Source organism: Pinus tabuliformis, chromosome 2_2, assembly GCF_031772625.1.
Source record: "Pinus tabuliformis cultivar Carrire ecotype Pingquan chromosome 2_2, CPIR1, whole genome shotgun sequence".
NCBI classification, from domain to species: Eukaryota; Viridiplantae; Streptophyta; class Pinopsida; order Pinales; family Pinaceae; genus Pinus; species Pinus tabuliformis.
This window is the reverse complement of record NC_142300.1, coordinates 858,567,837-858,583,855: the sequence shown is the minus strand read 5'-3', so window position 1 is coordinate 858,583,855 and position 16,019 is coordinate 858,567,837. Positions and strand designations below refer to the sequence as shown.

Below are 16,019 nucleotides of genomic sequence, written 5' to 3'. Positions count from 1 at the left end.
AGTTGAATATAAAATATATTGCCCATTGGGTTTTACTTTTACATAAAATGCTTAAGTCAGTCAACATTGTAATCCATCCCTATTATAATGTGGTTCTTGTCATTTCCCAAAACATAAGTACGTGGAGATGTTTAATTTGAGCTGTGATGATCAAACGGAAGCATAGATACTTGAAAAGTACCTGAAGTATATGCGTTGGCAGCACCACCACCATGGGAACTCCTAGATAGCCAAGTTCTGCTGTATTGGTGCCTATCTGGCATCAGCAAACATGCATATAAAAGCATGCATCAAATGTACTTTGACACATTTTGATACTTTCAATTCTATTTGAGATTAAGAGAGTAATCATTAACCAAACAGTTCAGGTCAGCCACCAATAACAATAGTTGTAGCTCAAAGAAGAAGAAGCGGCTATTTGATTTGTTTTTACCTGGTTAGCTTAAGGCAAGGAAAAACAAATTGAAATCTGATATATATGTAGGAAAGTGGTACCATTAGACACTAGAAAATGACAAAATGTTAAGCCGGATAAAAGGCTTTAAGGTTTATCTGATCCATAGTCTCTTTACAAAGATCAACACCAAGAAATATGTTTCAAAAGCATAGAGGAACAAGAACAACTTTCTTCCCTGCCACAACCAATTGAAGAACATCTTCATTGTAGAAGTTAAAAGATTCTAAGATAAGAGCTTCACATTATGTTCAAATAAACATAAAAGTACTTTAAAATGAAATGTTGTTCATTAGATATGTTACCCCTTGTGATGGATGAGGGTCATATAGCATGATTCCAGGGTCATACAGTGGATTTACTTGGAAGATATATGAGGATATGTCAAAGCATTTTTATTAGTAGCCATACATTTGTAGTCATTCAGGTTGTTTTTAGCACTATCCAGGGGCATATCATGGAAGCATGTACCTTTCCAGGCATTACACTTATGGTTGACTCAGAAATCTTGTGGTTTCCTAGTAACTAACTTCTATCAGTGGCAGGTGTTGTTGTGCTTTCAAGAAAGGTATCTATTGGGTGTCACTTTTTGATGTTTATTTTAGTCACATAACTTATATTTGGACTCTATTTTTCTTCCATGCCTCTCATACATCATCCATATTTGCTTGAAATTGATTACATCAGGTACATTTATCACTTGCTTTTCATGATTTGAATTTTGACAAAGTAAGTTATTAAAATTAAATTTTTAGCAGAAATTACAGGATGTTGCAACTTACTGTAATAGCTCCAAGCTTCACATGTGTGCAGGAGAGTTGGATGAATTTCGAGATATGTGGGATGATCCTCAATTTCCAAGGATGGATAAATTCCTATCTGCCTTCAGAAAAGAGCCTCGCATGTGCCCTGTCAACGTTGGTCAAACTAGGCCACTTGTTCAGAAAATCCCTTGTTTTTGGCAATAAATCAGGACAGTTTTGGATTTTAAGGGATTTTCTTCATATTTCATGGATTTGAAGGTTGAATTCTATCTATTAGAACTTATCTAGGATCTCAGAAACTGATTTGCCCAGTTTTAGTAATTTTGGTTACCAAACCTCTTGTATAAATATGTAAGACTTGAAGAAAGAGACATGTTATTTTTGTGGAAGAATGCTACTTGACTGAAGTTAATAAATTTGGAGCTTTTGGATACCTTCATTGTGCTGTGTGGATTATGTTGATGTTGTTATTCAAGCTTTCTTAACTGGTTTTCATTCAAGTGTGCAAACGAAGCATGGAGGGCCTCCATTACCAAGCATGTACACTTAGTCTTTAAAATGTCTGGTATGCTCTTTCAATTTTGTTATAATTTCCTGTATGTTTTAGTTTCTATTATTTGAACAATATTAACTGTTGCTAAGCTTCATAGTATGTTATGTAATGACCTCTTCTAAAATAGTTTAATGTACCTTCATCTACAACAATTAAGAATTGTCAATTTGTTCATTTTTGTAATTCATTTAGAAAAACACACTTGATAACCTAAAATGTTGTTATGCTCTTGGAAACATTATGGAAACATTATGAATCCATCTCCTGTAAGGGAGCCTAAATGTTGCTATGTTTTAGTTTCTATTATTTGAACAATATTAACTGTTTCTAAGCTTGATAGTATGTTATGTAATGACCTCTTCTAAAATAGTTTAATGTGCCTTCATCTACAACAATTAAGAATTGTCAATTTGTTCATTTTTGTAATTCATTTAGAAAAACACACTTGATAACCTAAAATGTTGTTATGCTCTTGGAAACATTATGGAAACATTATGAATCCATCTCTTGTAAGGGAGCCTAAAGTTTAATTTCTTATAGCATCTAAGATCTCAAGTTAGTCTAGAAGCATTTCCAAGTACAAGTGTGTTGAAAATTTGCAATTCAAGTTAGTTTTAGTAATTAGTCTCTAAACCATATATTTTGATGTGTTTCCAAGTTCACAAGTTCTGGATTGATAATTAAATTTATGATATGATTTACACCCCTAAATTGGACCAACCATATCCAGTACAAAGTGATCGTCAACAATTGTGATGAAATATTTTTCAGCATGTTTAGTATGTGAATGGATCCATGGTAGTATTTTGGTTAAGAGGGCGTGTGTCACATTCCCCCTTTATATTATCTAGATGTTATCGCAATCTTCTTATATTCCAGTAGCTCTATGCTATACTTTTTTGGGCAAGGGAGACATGTTGGGTTCATTTGTGCACTTTCTAGTGGATGTGCAATGAAACTATACTTATTTTGATTAATGGTCGTGTTCTACCATGGTTATTGCTCCCCATCAAAAGTGGATAATCCCATAGGAGAAAAAATTTCTCCTATCTTGGACAGCCAACAGCCCTTTACATTCCTTAGTGCTGATGATATACCACATTCCTCTGCCATCTACACTGGTCATACACCTCTCACCATTCAACATTCCTCTCAAAGGAAGGTGAGTTACCACTCGACAGGTACTTTAACCATTTTGCAATCAAGTGTTTTTACTTAATGGTTTGGGCATTCTAATAGGGATAAAGGGGTGATTTGGATAATTGATCATTTTTTACTGTAAACTTGTTCTCTCGCCTTATCACAGAAATTAGCCTTTGTTCCTAATCCAGTGGGACCTCTTCTAAGGCCTTAGGGTTAAAAGGAGGGGAAATACTTGGGAAACTCGGATTGAAGTAGTGTGTCCATAACCATTCCATGATTACCAGTATTCACCATTCCCTTGATTTCACATCCATCCTTTAGGTGTGCTGTCATTGGTTCATTGAGATTTGGCACCCTCATATCTGCATCCTCAAGTTAAGGCCATGTTACCCACCACCAGTGTGTGACCCCATAGGAGAAATTTTCTCCTAGATTTGTCTTTAGCCAACAAACAATGGCTCCGATAGCCACTAGTGTAGCTGATATTTTGCCAATTGATCTCTACTCCCTGAGCCAGTCATATCTTCCCTCGCCCATCTATCGAGATCGTATGTTTGAAGGTGGGCCATCTAATCCTAAAAGTATGTCTTTCATTCGAGTGCTTTTTCCTATTTTTCTTGGGCACACTTGGGTATGGATTATTGGGTGACTTGGAAGGAGGAAGGATTGCAACTATCGTTTTGTTCCCTCACCTTAAATGGGGGGTTAATCCTCAAGCCTAGTCTCATGGGATCTCCCCTATCGACTTAGAGCTTCAAGATGGGCACTACTTGGGAAACCCCAATTTTGGTAGCGCGGTCTCGTTTTCTTATTTCAAATTTTTCTTTCCCATCCGCACATTACATGCCCTATTTCATCATCTTCCCTCTCTAGGTCCACATGACCATTGGGTCCGCAAGGCTCTGATACTCCCCCTTCCCTTGTCCACATGTCTAGGTCGGGCCTAGAATGATGCCCCGAAGGTTGATGCAGCTAAAAGAAAAATGATAAAAGCATATCATGGCCACATACAAAAGGAAATAATACCACAAAGTGCAAAAGATGGCCTGAAAAAGCCAAACATGAGCTTTACCCCTTATCATTATGGCCATCACCTTGGTTCTTGCCTCCCCGCCCCTTGGGTGCCCATACATCATTAAGGAACCCATGCATGTCCCAACCTGTTAAAATTGGCAACTAGGGACAAACTCCATGTGGTTCATCTTACTTATGGCAGCTGATATTTTTCTTGGATCCCTCTCATCGAGAGGTGTAGGATAGATCTAAGGATCATCCGATTCCGATAAGTATTCATGGAGTTATGAATTTATTTGTGTTACAAGCCAATTCGTCAAGGTCGGCTAGCAACCAAATAAACCCCACGTGTGCTCAACATTTTAGTATAAAAGGAGATGACTTGAGAGTCATTTCTCACACACACTTCTATCTTGATTTCTCTCCACTTATCTTGGGTTTTAGTGGAAGAGAAATCTAGGAGTGGAAGTCGTAGACGCTGGAAGAAAAGAGGCTGCCCTAGCCGCAGTCAAGAAGGAATACGCTACCCTAATCTAGAGGACACAGTCATGAAAGAGAAGCCCTAACGTTGTCTAGAAGGAAGCCTACAACCCTATATGCTAGTCCCCACCAAAATGCAGTCAAGGAGGGCATTACCATGCCCTAGCCGCAACATTAGGAGCCTGTCCTAGACAGCGTGGAAAGGCTGTGTGGGCAACGTATTGAGCAGGAGTCTTAGTCGTTGTTTGGAGGGGTTCGAAGTGTTGGAGAAGGGACCGAGTTCCCTTGTTATCATGCTGCAACAATAAAGGACTGTTGGAAGGGCGGCCATAGTCATAGGACTGATTTGTGGGCAGTTTTAGTGACACATTTATAGGGCCGCAGTGAGGGACTGCTAACAGCAATTGGGAGATGAAGTTTGGATGGCCGAGAGACCTAGAATGGACCTCCTAACCAGGCCACAGTCACCTCTAAGGACAGCAAGGCAAACATGGGTATTTTCCCTATACGTTAAGCTAGTTGGTGTGCCCTAACCAGACTAGTACATGCACAGAACCCTAGGCAGAAATCAGCAGTAGCATGCAGCAGAATTGAGGGTTGTTTGTGGACTGATGGATAGATGCATGGGACAGCAAGGCAACTAGTACAACAGTGCTAATATATATGGGACAATTGGGCTACATGGTGCTGCCCAGAATGTTGGGACAGCACAATGATGGGACAACAATGTCATTATGGACAGCAACTATGTTGGGACAACAACTATGATGGGACAACCCTATGACATAGGACAACAGTGACATTGTGCAGCAGCTGCAAAGTGGGACAGCAGCTATGACATGGCAGCAAAGTGGGACAGCAGCTGTGACATGACAGCAGCAAGCATGGACAGCAACAAGCATGGTGCAGCATGGCAAGCATGGACAGCATGGCAGCATGGCAAGCATGACCAGCATGGCAAGCATGGTGCAGCATGGCAAGCGTGGACAACATGGATAGCTGTGGCAAGCATGGTGCTGCAAGCACATGAGACATGTTGTATGACAACATGGTTCAACAATGGAACATGGGACAACAGTGCAGTATAAGGTGCAACAAACATGAGGTCTAGCAGTGTGACGATGGGTGCAGCATGGTGCAACATGGTGAGGTGCAGCATGATGACGAGATGCAACACGATGATAGGTGAAGGAGTCACCTTGGAGAATCAGTTGAAGCAACATGTCTTCAACTAATCTCATGTATCATCTTCTTAGAGATGATCTATGCTCTTATTTAGATAAGTCAAAGTGTTGACTTATGTTGTAAATGTACTCTCTCTCTCTCTCTCTCGTTGAACTATTGACGAACATATAAGAAGAATTGATCAAGGGTTTCCCCACATTGGGGTTTGTCCCTGGCTAGCGCCACATCTTGTGTCCTCTTGTCTTGGCTTGTCTTCTGCGATTTATGTTTATGTTCTATCTGCAGTTTACTTTAATGCTGATGTGATTGCTAATCTGGAAAAGATATTGAGCTAACTGTGAAAATTGAAATAAATTGCTCTAAGCATAGAACATACCTAAACTTAACATGGTATCAGAGCTGAGGTGAAGACAAAGCCCAAGCAAGAGTGAAAGAGCAATCACCGAAGACAGTTGGGAAAGGACAAAAGGATCAATGGATTCCTCATCCCTCTTCAAATTCACCAAGGGTGAAGTCGAAGCAGAGTATATTATCAGAATGGCGCAGCAGAAGCTTCTGATGGCCTACCTACAGATCACTTCAATGGGAAGTTTGGATCTCAGAGTGAAGGGAAAGGCAGATGCCTTGCTTACAATAAGGTCAACCATTATGCGAAGGAGTGTCTGAATGGCAGGGACACATCTCTTAATGAAGATAATAATCATTCCAGGCACATCTTCAATGATCGAAGGAATGACAGGTAACGCAGGTCATCAAGGAAACGACCGACTCTTCAAGGAAAGCAAGGAACCCCAGTTATGAATAATCAAATGTTGTTTCTGATAAGATAAAGAAGAGTTATCTTGTATTCGCCCTCTCCTTAAGATTCTGTGGGAATCTGGCTTATTGATTATAGTGCTTCAAGGCACTTCATTGAATAGAAGGGTGCTCTCTCGAATTTGGTAAGAGACGGAAACAATCGTGGGATTATACTTGGAGCCAATGCCACCTATCCCGAAAAGGGTGTAGGAAATGTTACCCCTCAATTGAATGAGGGTAACTCAATTCATTTACAGAATCTCTTTTATGTACCTAATCGCAAGAAGAACATAGTGTCCATTTCGGTAATAGAAGTCAAAGGTTTCAGGGTGGCATTCATTGATGGAAAGGTACGTGTTTGAAAATAGAATTTTCAAAAATGTTTTTACTCATGGGTTCAAGGTTGGCAATTTGTATCAAGTTGGAGGATGGTCCATTGGGGACCATGTCAATTGACACATCTCATCTATAGCATTGGAGGTCTACTATGGGGCCCTACCGGATGTGAGTCAGATGGTGACAGGGATGCCTGAATTCAAGAAGAGAATGAAGGTACATGTCTGAGATGTACTGAAGGAAAATCTTACAAGGGGACCATTCCCCTCATGTAGCAAGTCCACAGGTTTTGAACAACCCAAGGGGTTTGAGATTCATGATCGGAAATGTCATGTGTGCAGGGGGAAGAAATCCCTCTATGGCTTGAAGCAAAACACCCCGGACTTAGTATGAGAGGATTGATAGCTGTTTGATGAAGTAGAGATTCACTAGGAGTGAAGATGATACAAACCATTACTCAAAGGTTGTGGATGATAGACCTCTCATATCGGCACCTTCTGAGGACGACCTATTTCTGACAGGTGCAAACCCTCTCATTTGCAGAAGTAAGAGGGAGTTGGATTCCGGATGTGGAACGATAAATTGCAAGCTCGTGGCTACCTGGAGGATCTTAACTTTCAGAAGTTATATGGTAGTGATGCCAGACCAGATTTGGGAAATACCTCTGAGTTTCATAAACTCATTCACGTTGATGTTCTTGGTGAACTTCCGTCCGGACATATGATTTGCAGTTTGTATGATGAGCTCATATATGGTTGAGCCTCACTATATTGGTGCCAAGAATCTTCTGAGATGTCTTTGGGGCACAATCTCTCATGGATTGAGATATACTGTCGGAAATATGAAGCTGCATGATTGTTCAAATGTTGACTAGGCAAGCAGTGTGGAGGATCTCAAGAGCACTTCTGAGTGCTAATTCTCTTTGCGTTTTGCTCAATATCCTAGATGAGCGGGAAGCAGAAGATGGTTGCTTTGAGCACTGCTGAGAGTGAATACATAGCTGCGAGTACCACCTCATGTGAAGCTGCCTGGTTGCGGGAGCTCTTCAGTGAGCTGTATGTACACATGATGGATACCACCGTGATCTTCTGTGTCAACCAGGGGGGGATTCGATTATTGAGGAATCACGTATTCTATAATTGCTCCAACATATAGACATCAGCTACTACCTTATCTAGGATATGGTACATCGATGAGCGAGGAGGCTCCATCGCATTAAGACTGATATACAAGTCACAGACATTCTGTCTAAGCCCCGAGGAAAGGTCAAACTTGTGACTTTCCCGAACGACTTGGAGTCGTTAAGAGACCTTCTTATAAGGGTCCTGCATGTTGCATGCATTGAGCTCTGGGAGCTCCGGGGGGCTTGGGGTACTTACTGGAGCAACAAGCGACCATAGGGCGACTCACCCTCCCCTAATGGTGCGTTGTGTACAGGGTGAATGGCTCAGCCTTCCCCTGTGATACCCCAAGGCGACTTAGGGACAAGATGAATGGTTCTCCTGTCGAGGCATCCTACCCATGCAGTCTGGGACTCATGGGAAGTACCTCTCATCTGCCCAATGAGCAGGGAAATGGGATTAGGGACCATAGTAGTACTATCGATGGATGCATCATTGTATCTACCGTACTCCCTATGCTAGGATAACCTCCATTGATCTGGGATCAGTATGAGTGGTTTGAGACACTCTCTTGTGATATTGATCTGGGATCAATGAAACTGACTTTGGGTCAGTAAGAGTGGTATGACACACTCTCTTCATATGGAACTAACTTTGGGTTAGTAGAGAATGGTATGAGATATTCTCGATCAATTCTTCTTCTTCATGGTTCAGCAGAGCAAAGTAGAGCAGAGCAGAGCAATGCAGGGCACTGATGGCAGAGATAGTACAGTTGAACATGTGGATTAGCAGATGGAGTTGTCCCTAGTTGAGGGGGAGTGTTAAAATTGGAAACTAGGGCCAAACTCCATGTGGGTCATCTTACTTATGGCCGTTGATATTTTTCTTGGATCCCTCTCATCAAGAGGTGTAGGATTAATCTAAAGATCATCTGATTCTGATTAGTATTGATGGAGTTATGAATTTATTTGTGTTATAAGCCAATTCGTCAAGGTTGGCCAGCAACCAAATAAACCCCACATGTGCTTAACGTTTTAGAATAAAAGGAGATGACTTGAGAGTCATTTCTCACACACTTCTATCTTGATTTCTTTCCACTTGTCTTGGGTTTTAGTGGAAGAGAAATCTAGGAGTGGAAGCGCTAAACGCTGGAAGAAAAGAGGCTACCCTAGCCGCAGTCAAGAAGAAGGAATACGCTGCCCTAATCTAGAGGACGTAGTCATGAAAGAGAAGCCCTAACGCTATCTAGAAGGAAGCCTACAACCCTATACACTGGTCCCTACCAAAACGCAGTCAAGGAGGACATTACCATGCCCCAGCTGCAGCATTAGGAGGCTGCCCTAGATAGCGTGGAAGGGTTCTATGGACAATGTATTGAGCAGGAGTCTTAGCTGCTATTTGGAGGGGTTCGAAGTGTTGGAGAAGGGGCTGAGTTCCCTCGTTATGATGCCGCAGCAATAAAGCACTGTTGGAAGGGCAGTCGCAGTCATAGGATTGATTTGTTGGTAGTTTTAGTGACACATTTATAGGGCTGCAGTGAGGGACTGCTAACAGCAATTGGGAGATGAAATTTGGATGGCTGAGAAACCTAGAATGGACCTCCTAACCAGGTCACAGTCACCTCTAAGGAGTACAAATTGTCAGATGTCCAAACTAGCAATCTGATACAAAGAATAAACTGGCAAAGAGTTAGTGAGAAAAATCTCACACTATTATTGGCGATCCGACATTGATCAGGCTCTGGAAGGCTAGCCCCATGTTGCCTCTGCATCAACCTATGCAAATCTGCGTCACAATCTCTCGACTCTGCGTCACCTCCTCCTCTGATCTCCTACTGTCTGGAAATTCGACCCTCTGGCCCTTTGGTCTCACACCCTAACTTTTGGCACTAGATCTCGACTCCCCAGCTGAATTTTGAACTCCCTCTAAAGCTCTGCGCTACCACTCTGAAACTCTCTATACCTCCTCTGCCTTGTACTCTCCAGATCTAGAAAACTCTCCATACTACTATCCCTGCCCCTCACTGCAAGAAGATCACTCAATCTTACTCAGGCAACTCAACGCTATTACTCTTGTGAAATTCTATCTCTTGATCTCTCTCACTCGATGTGTTCTCCAAGTGCCCATCAAGCTCCTTCTTATAATCTCTCGTTGGAGCTCCAACGACCAATATTAAATCATACTCAAAGGCTAAGATTAACTGGGAGTTGATCCTCGTCTTCTTCTCGAAGATTCACACCAAATTTAATTAATACCCTTTAATTAACCAGATTTCCTAAGTTTAGACTTAGGGAACCATTTAAGAAGGTCTATTATTTTAATTAAATCATCTCTAGGTGGAATTTTCCCAAACGATTTTTGGGTAATGGAGAATGCATGTGTCTTAGCCTCTCTGCAAAATCTCGAGGCTAAAGCAATTCGATGCTACATAAATCAACACTCCCTCTTAGCGAGGAATGTGCTCTAATGTTGCAACCCATTGAAGCATCACTCTATCACTGCACCATCTCTTGCTACGTTGCTAATGTCTAGTTGTTGTTGCCCACCAACCACTACGCAACTCTGATTGTTGCATCTGTTCTATTGCTGGCCCTGTTGAACTGCTGCCACCATTACATCTACACTGCAACCTTCCCCATCTGCTGTTGCTGCAACTGCAACGGAAAAGCATCCAAAATACTAAACCAAATGTGGTCAATGTGATGCATTTGTCACCTAAGTCTTGACTGTTGCTAGACTCTGTACTGTCATTGAAGCCTCTACGCTATTGTTGACTCTGCTCTGTGTCGTCTGCACTGTTGCCAATCTCTGCATTGCGCTGCCCAGTATCTGACTGCTGCTAGCTACTGCATCTGTCACTCTAGCATCTTACTACAACTACTGCCATTGGTCCATCCTACCACTGCATGTCTTGGGCTCCCGTAGCAAGGTACTAATTCATGAGGTGGACCTCCTCAAGAATCCTACCCATGTTATAGCTCTCTGGGGCTACAATTCCAGATCACCCCACCTCACTCCTAGAGGCATCTCGGCGATCATGGCAAACTCTTCCTCCAGTTTGGAGGACATCCTGTCGATATCAGCAGATGCAACCTGCTGATCCTATTTCTCTTCTTTGTCCTTCTTTCTGAGAGGACACTAAGTGTTGTAGTGGCCCAGCTTACCACATCTAAAGCACTTGATCTTCGAAATGTCCTTTCTTCTACGTTGCTCCTGCTGCCCCTTTGATGTGAGGGCCACATCTTCCTCTTCCTTCACTCCCTTCGTCCCACTGTTGTTGCTGCAACTGATGGTGGCCTTCACCAGATCATGCCTCATCTCCTCTTGCTGTAGATCAACCCACACATGTTCCCAATCTGGCAGTTTTTCTCTACCCAAGATACTCTAGACGAAAACTTGCCAATCTTTTGAAACGTTGTTCAGCGCTAATCGAACAAACTCTGTAGGCTGGAGCGTTGATCCTACTAAAGCCAGCTGATCCCAAATATTATGGAGCCTAGTAAGGAAGGGGTCTACATGCTCCCCTTTCTGCATCCTCGTGCATCTCAACTTCTCCTCCAAGTACATCTTCCGCTGCTCAGAAGATCCTTCGCCTCATCTGTTGTTGCTACAACTGCAATAATTGTAACTAAAAAGCATCCAAAATAATCTATCCTTGCTACTGAAACAGGTTCTCTACCATACCCATATGTTCTCTGAAATAGACGATCTTAGCTCTTCCTAGAGCTTTCGTGAGTATATCTGCAACTTGCTCTTCTGTAGGAACATATTGTAGTTGGATTGCTCCACGTTGTACACAACCTCCAATGAAATGACACCGAATATCTGTGTTTCGACCTGTCATGAAACACTGGATTCTCAGAGAGCTTTATGCAACTTTGATTATCACAATAGACATTGGTCACCTCCATCCTCTACCTGGAGAAGGTTACTAGCAGCTTTCGAAGCCATATAGCTTCACACGTAGCTATGCTCTCTTCCATATATTTTGCTTCTACAGAGCTTAGTGCTACTGACTTCTACTTCCTATTACACCAAGAAACTATCCCTGATCCAACATTGAAGCAGTACTGAAAGGTACTTTTCCTATCCACTGAACTGTCTGCCAATTTGCATCTGTGAATCCACATAGTCTGACATCATCCCCTCGGTTATATCTTAACCCGTATTATAATATCATAAAAAGAATAATAGTAATAATAATATTGATGATTAAGCTAAAAATTAAACAATAGAGATTGATTAAGGACAAGTCAAGTGATTTTCCATAATGTATATATGATTACGAATTGATGGAAGATGATTTACTATTTTTGAAAAGTAATGGTTACAAAGATAGACATGACTTTCTATTTTTAGAAAGTCACTTTAGAAAGGTCAGAAATGAAATTCTATTCAAGGAAATTCATCCCATAGCTTTCAATTTTCAACATAGGACGACCTGTACTTTTGTGCACTTATGGGTTTCACCTTGACAATAATATTTTTCCTTGACCAAATTAATTTCTTCCAAGGGTTAGTAGGGGTCTTTCTTGATGAGGAAGGTTGTCCAAAGGAGGAAATTTGTCCCTGTGCTGCCAAATTAACAGCTATGTGTGAATCATCATATGGTTGTCGGTTAAAAGGCTAAAACAATCAGAGAAATATTTTCTCCAAGGGGATATCCACATGGGTTGGTAACATGCAGTAACAGGACCAACAAGCCACATGCACTCCAGGGTCATTTTCCATATCTAGAAATTCATTATGTAACTTGTCTTCATATGCTGTCCAAGATAATTTTGTAATGGGAAAATCTGAAAATTGCATTCGTAAGGATAACAATGAACATTTTCATATTTTTACAAAAAGAACATTGTAGCCCTATCCAATTTTGGGTATAGGAGAATTGTCTTAGCACATGACATCTTGGGCATGAATATGATTTGGTTGGTAATGTTCATGTTGAATTTTCAAATCTCAAAATAACATCCATGAAGATTCGACTTTTATTGAACATGATTCTTGATGCCTCCCTCTTTTGGTTAATTACCAAACATAAGGAGAAAGTGATCTATGCAAACAAAGAGCTAGGGTGGGTGAATTGGTAGTATGATGACACCCAGAATTTGTATTTGGTTCATGTAAAGTGGCTGTATGAGAAATAATCTCTTGAAAAGCATTAGGAGGAATAAGCTTTCTATTATCAGCAATTTTCGTCTACTTTGGCATTGTTGGTTTATGCCTCTCTCATTGCAAAGTTACTTTTTTGATATAATAAGTTAGATGTGATGAGGCATAAACCATCCAACCAATTTCCAATAAAAATATAGTAAAACAGGTGAATGATCAATTCGGACAAAGTCACCCAAAAATATAAAAGATAAAGTACTAAATAGGTGAAGTACAAAAATATATTACAAGTCATGTTCACTATACTAAGACACATCAAATGGGCATGGATCAATTAGAAAAGACAATCAGATTTATTCCATGTAATATGGAATACGACATAAGATATAGTGAGAATGTTCAATATAGTTGCCTGAGTCCCCAGAACGACTAATATTTAGCAAATCTGTTATGTTCATAGTTGCCTAAGTTCTTAGAATGACTAATATCTGGCAAATCTATTATGTTCAATCTAGTTGCCTAAGTCCCTGGAAACACATATATTTGGAAAATCTGTTTAGTTCAATATATTAAATTGTTGAAATGAGTCAAAACTAAGTATATGATGAAATGGGTCAAAACCAAGCATTTACATTTATGAAAACACCCATACTACATAAAATAATACAAAAGAAGCTTCCCAATAGAAAGGTCATATTGGCATGGGTAAAGATTCTACTTACAGTTGTGAGGCACAATGTGCATTCTTCAAACAGCTTATAAGGTGGTAAAACTTGCCAAATCTCAATCTGTGATCCATTCTTTGACAATAAGTTTGCAATCATGCTAGAGTGTTGATTTGATGTAGCCATGACAAGCTCTCCACTTCCCCACTGAAATTTTGAAATAAACATGTTCTGACTTGGGTCTGCATATTGTTCAAGCTTGTTCAAAGTAACAGTTGGTGCCAAAGGCAATATGAAACGCACATTTTTCCCCATTCTGTGATTGCACACATTTCATTATGATAATAGACAAAATGGTGAACTAGAATTGCATTACAAAGTAGTGTAAATTGTATGCATCCATGCCTACAAGGAGATTTTCACTGCAAAAACTGAGAAAAGAATCGAACTATAAAATCACGCTTTGAAATCCAAATTTTTTTAGTTTAAGGACTAAAGTACATAGGCAGAATCATCTTAGAAACTTTGCACATATGAACTAGAGTTCCAATAGATAAACCCTAAGCAACAAGTTTAAGTAGAAAAAACTACAAACAACCCTTGAGCCAAGATAGCAGGCAAACATGTTTGACAACAAAATAAAATGCTCGTAATCTACTTAATAGGGATCCTTGCTACCAAAATGAGTGAGGCAAAAGGAATAGGGAAGTCAAAACAGACATATACATCTAATTTTTGTTGAGGAAATGCTTTCAAGAATAGAAACAATTGGAAGGTTAAGATCCAGCTAGATTCCATCATATTCTTTCCATCTACAAGTATAGGGTATAAAGTCATGGTTCCAATATGTCGTGGTGGCGTGGTTTACAACTGCCAGTGGGTGAAGAGGGTGAGTCAAGTACAAATTTGAGCAGGTGGATTTGTTCTCCCAGTATGATATGTGGTAGCTAGTTTAGGGGTTTCTATTTGTATGAGGCTCTTGTTATCACACAAACTCACTTCTTGAGACAGTCCTAAAGCTCAACCAAGGATTTGGTGTAACTAAGAGGGATGCTGCTATCAGCTCACCAACCCGCTTCTACATAAAAATCTCTCCTCTAGCTGAAGGGGAGCTTCCCTATAATAGGATTACTAAAACTTGTGCAAGAAATTACAAGGTGAAATGAAGAGATGGTTCTAGTAAAATATTCTTTATGAGTTGATTAAAAAATGGATGGAGGGACAGAAGACTTGTGTCTTTCCATTGGGCAATGGAGTCAAGTCAACACTCAAATGGGAGGAGATCCTAATAATGGAAAGAGAGCAATTTAGGGTGAAACACACAAGCTACAAAATCCCTTTCCTTGCTGTCCCAAACAGCAGAAATTCATCAAGGGAGCTGATTAGGATGGATAGACTCCCATGGCTATGAAAATTACACCTATCATGAATGGATTATGCGTGTATATATAGAGAAACATGCATTAATATAGAACATCCCAATGATAAATACAATATACAAGGAACGATCATATCCCATTCAATGTTTCATAACCATGACTCAAGAAAATTTTATCCATATGAGATAGGATAAAGATTTAGAAGACACCTTATCCACAAAACATTTCATTAATCCTACAAAGACATCCAATAGATATTCAACTAATGGGTGACCCCTACAAGAGAATTTTTTCTCCTAGATTTGTCTTTAGCCAGCAGCCAGCAGCCCCTTGTAGCCACCAAATAACTCGATGTGCCACCATTCTCCAACACTTGAGCTAGCTATTGTGTGATCTCGTCCATCTATTATGATCGTATGTTTGAAGGTGGGCCTTTCAACTCCGAAGGTATGGCTTTTCATTATGTAATGGGGTGTTTATGCTTGCTTTTCTTGGGCACATTTGGACATGGATTAGTGGGGGAATTTGGCGGAAAGAATGGGCTTGCATTGTACTTTTGTTCCCTTGTCCCAACTTGTGGTTAATCTTGTGTCCTAGTCCCTTGAGATCTCCTCTGTTGGCTACTAGCTTTAAGAGTGGCACTGCATGGGAAACCTTGATCTTGGTTGTGTGGTCCCGCTTCTTGACACCATACATCTCACTCCCCTCTGCTCATTATAACCCCTTCTCACACTTTTTGCATTCGGGTCCACACTTGTCCATTGGGTCTTGTTACCCACCATTTTGTGGGTGATATCCCCAGGAGAAAAAATTTCTCCAAGATGGTCCTCAACCGGCAGCCAACAGTCCCTTGCGGCCACCAACTAGCTCGTTGTGCCATTTCTCCGCCACCTGAGCCAGCCATGTGGTCTCTCACCCACCTGTCATGATCGTAGGTGGGCCTCCCGAACCTAAAGGTATGTCTTCTCATTTGGTAATTGAGTACTGTAGTTCGCTTATCATGGACACTTCTGGA

The 16,019-nt window shown here is 40.7% G+C and overlaps 1 protein-coding gene across 1 annotated transcript in view; it reads right to left on the bottom strand.

The window, feature by feature from the left end:
• The window catches only part of LOC149195688 (uncharacterized), a 135,479-nt gene extending 121,539 nt beyond the window's left edge, over positions 1 to 13,940 (bottom strand). The window contains exons 1-2 of the mRNA XM_089408707.1: positions 13,683 to 13,940; positions 182 to 256 (exon numbers count right to left, since the gene is read on the bottom strand). Coding sequence (XP_089264833.1) covers positions 182 to 256; positions 13,683 to 13,940 — 333 coding nt within the window. The remainder of the gene's footprint in view (positions 1 to 181; positions 257 to 13,682) is intronic.
• Positions 13,941 to 16,019: the final 2,079 nt, after the last annotated feature.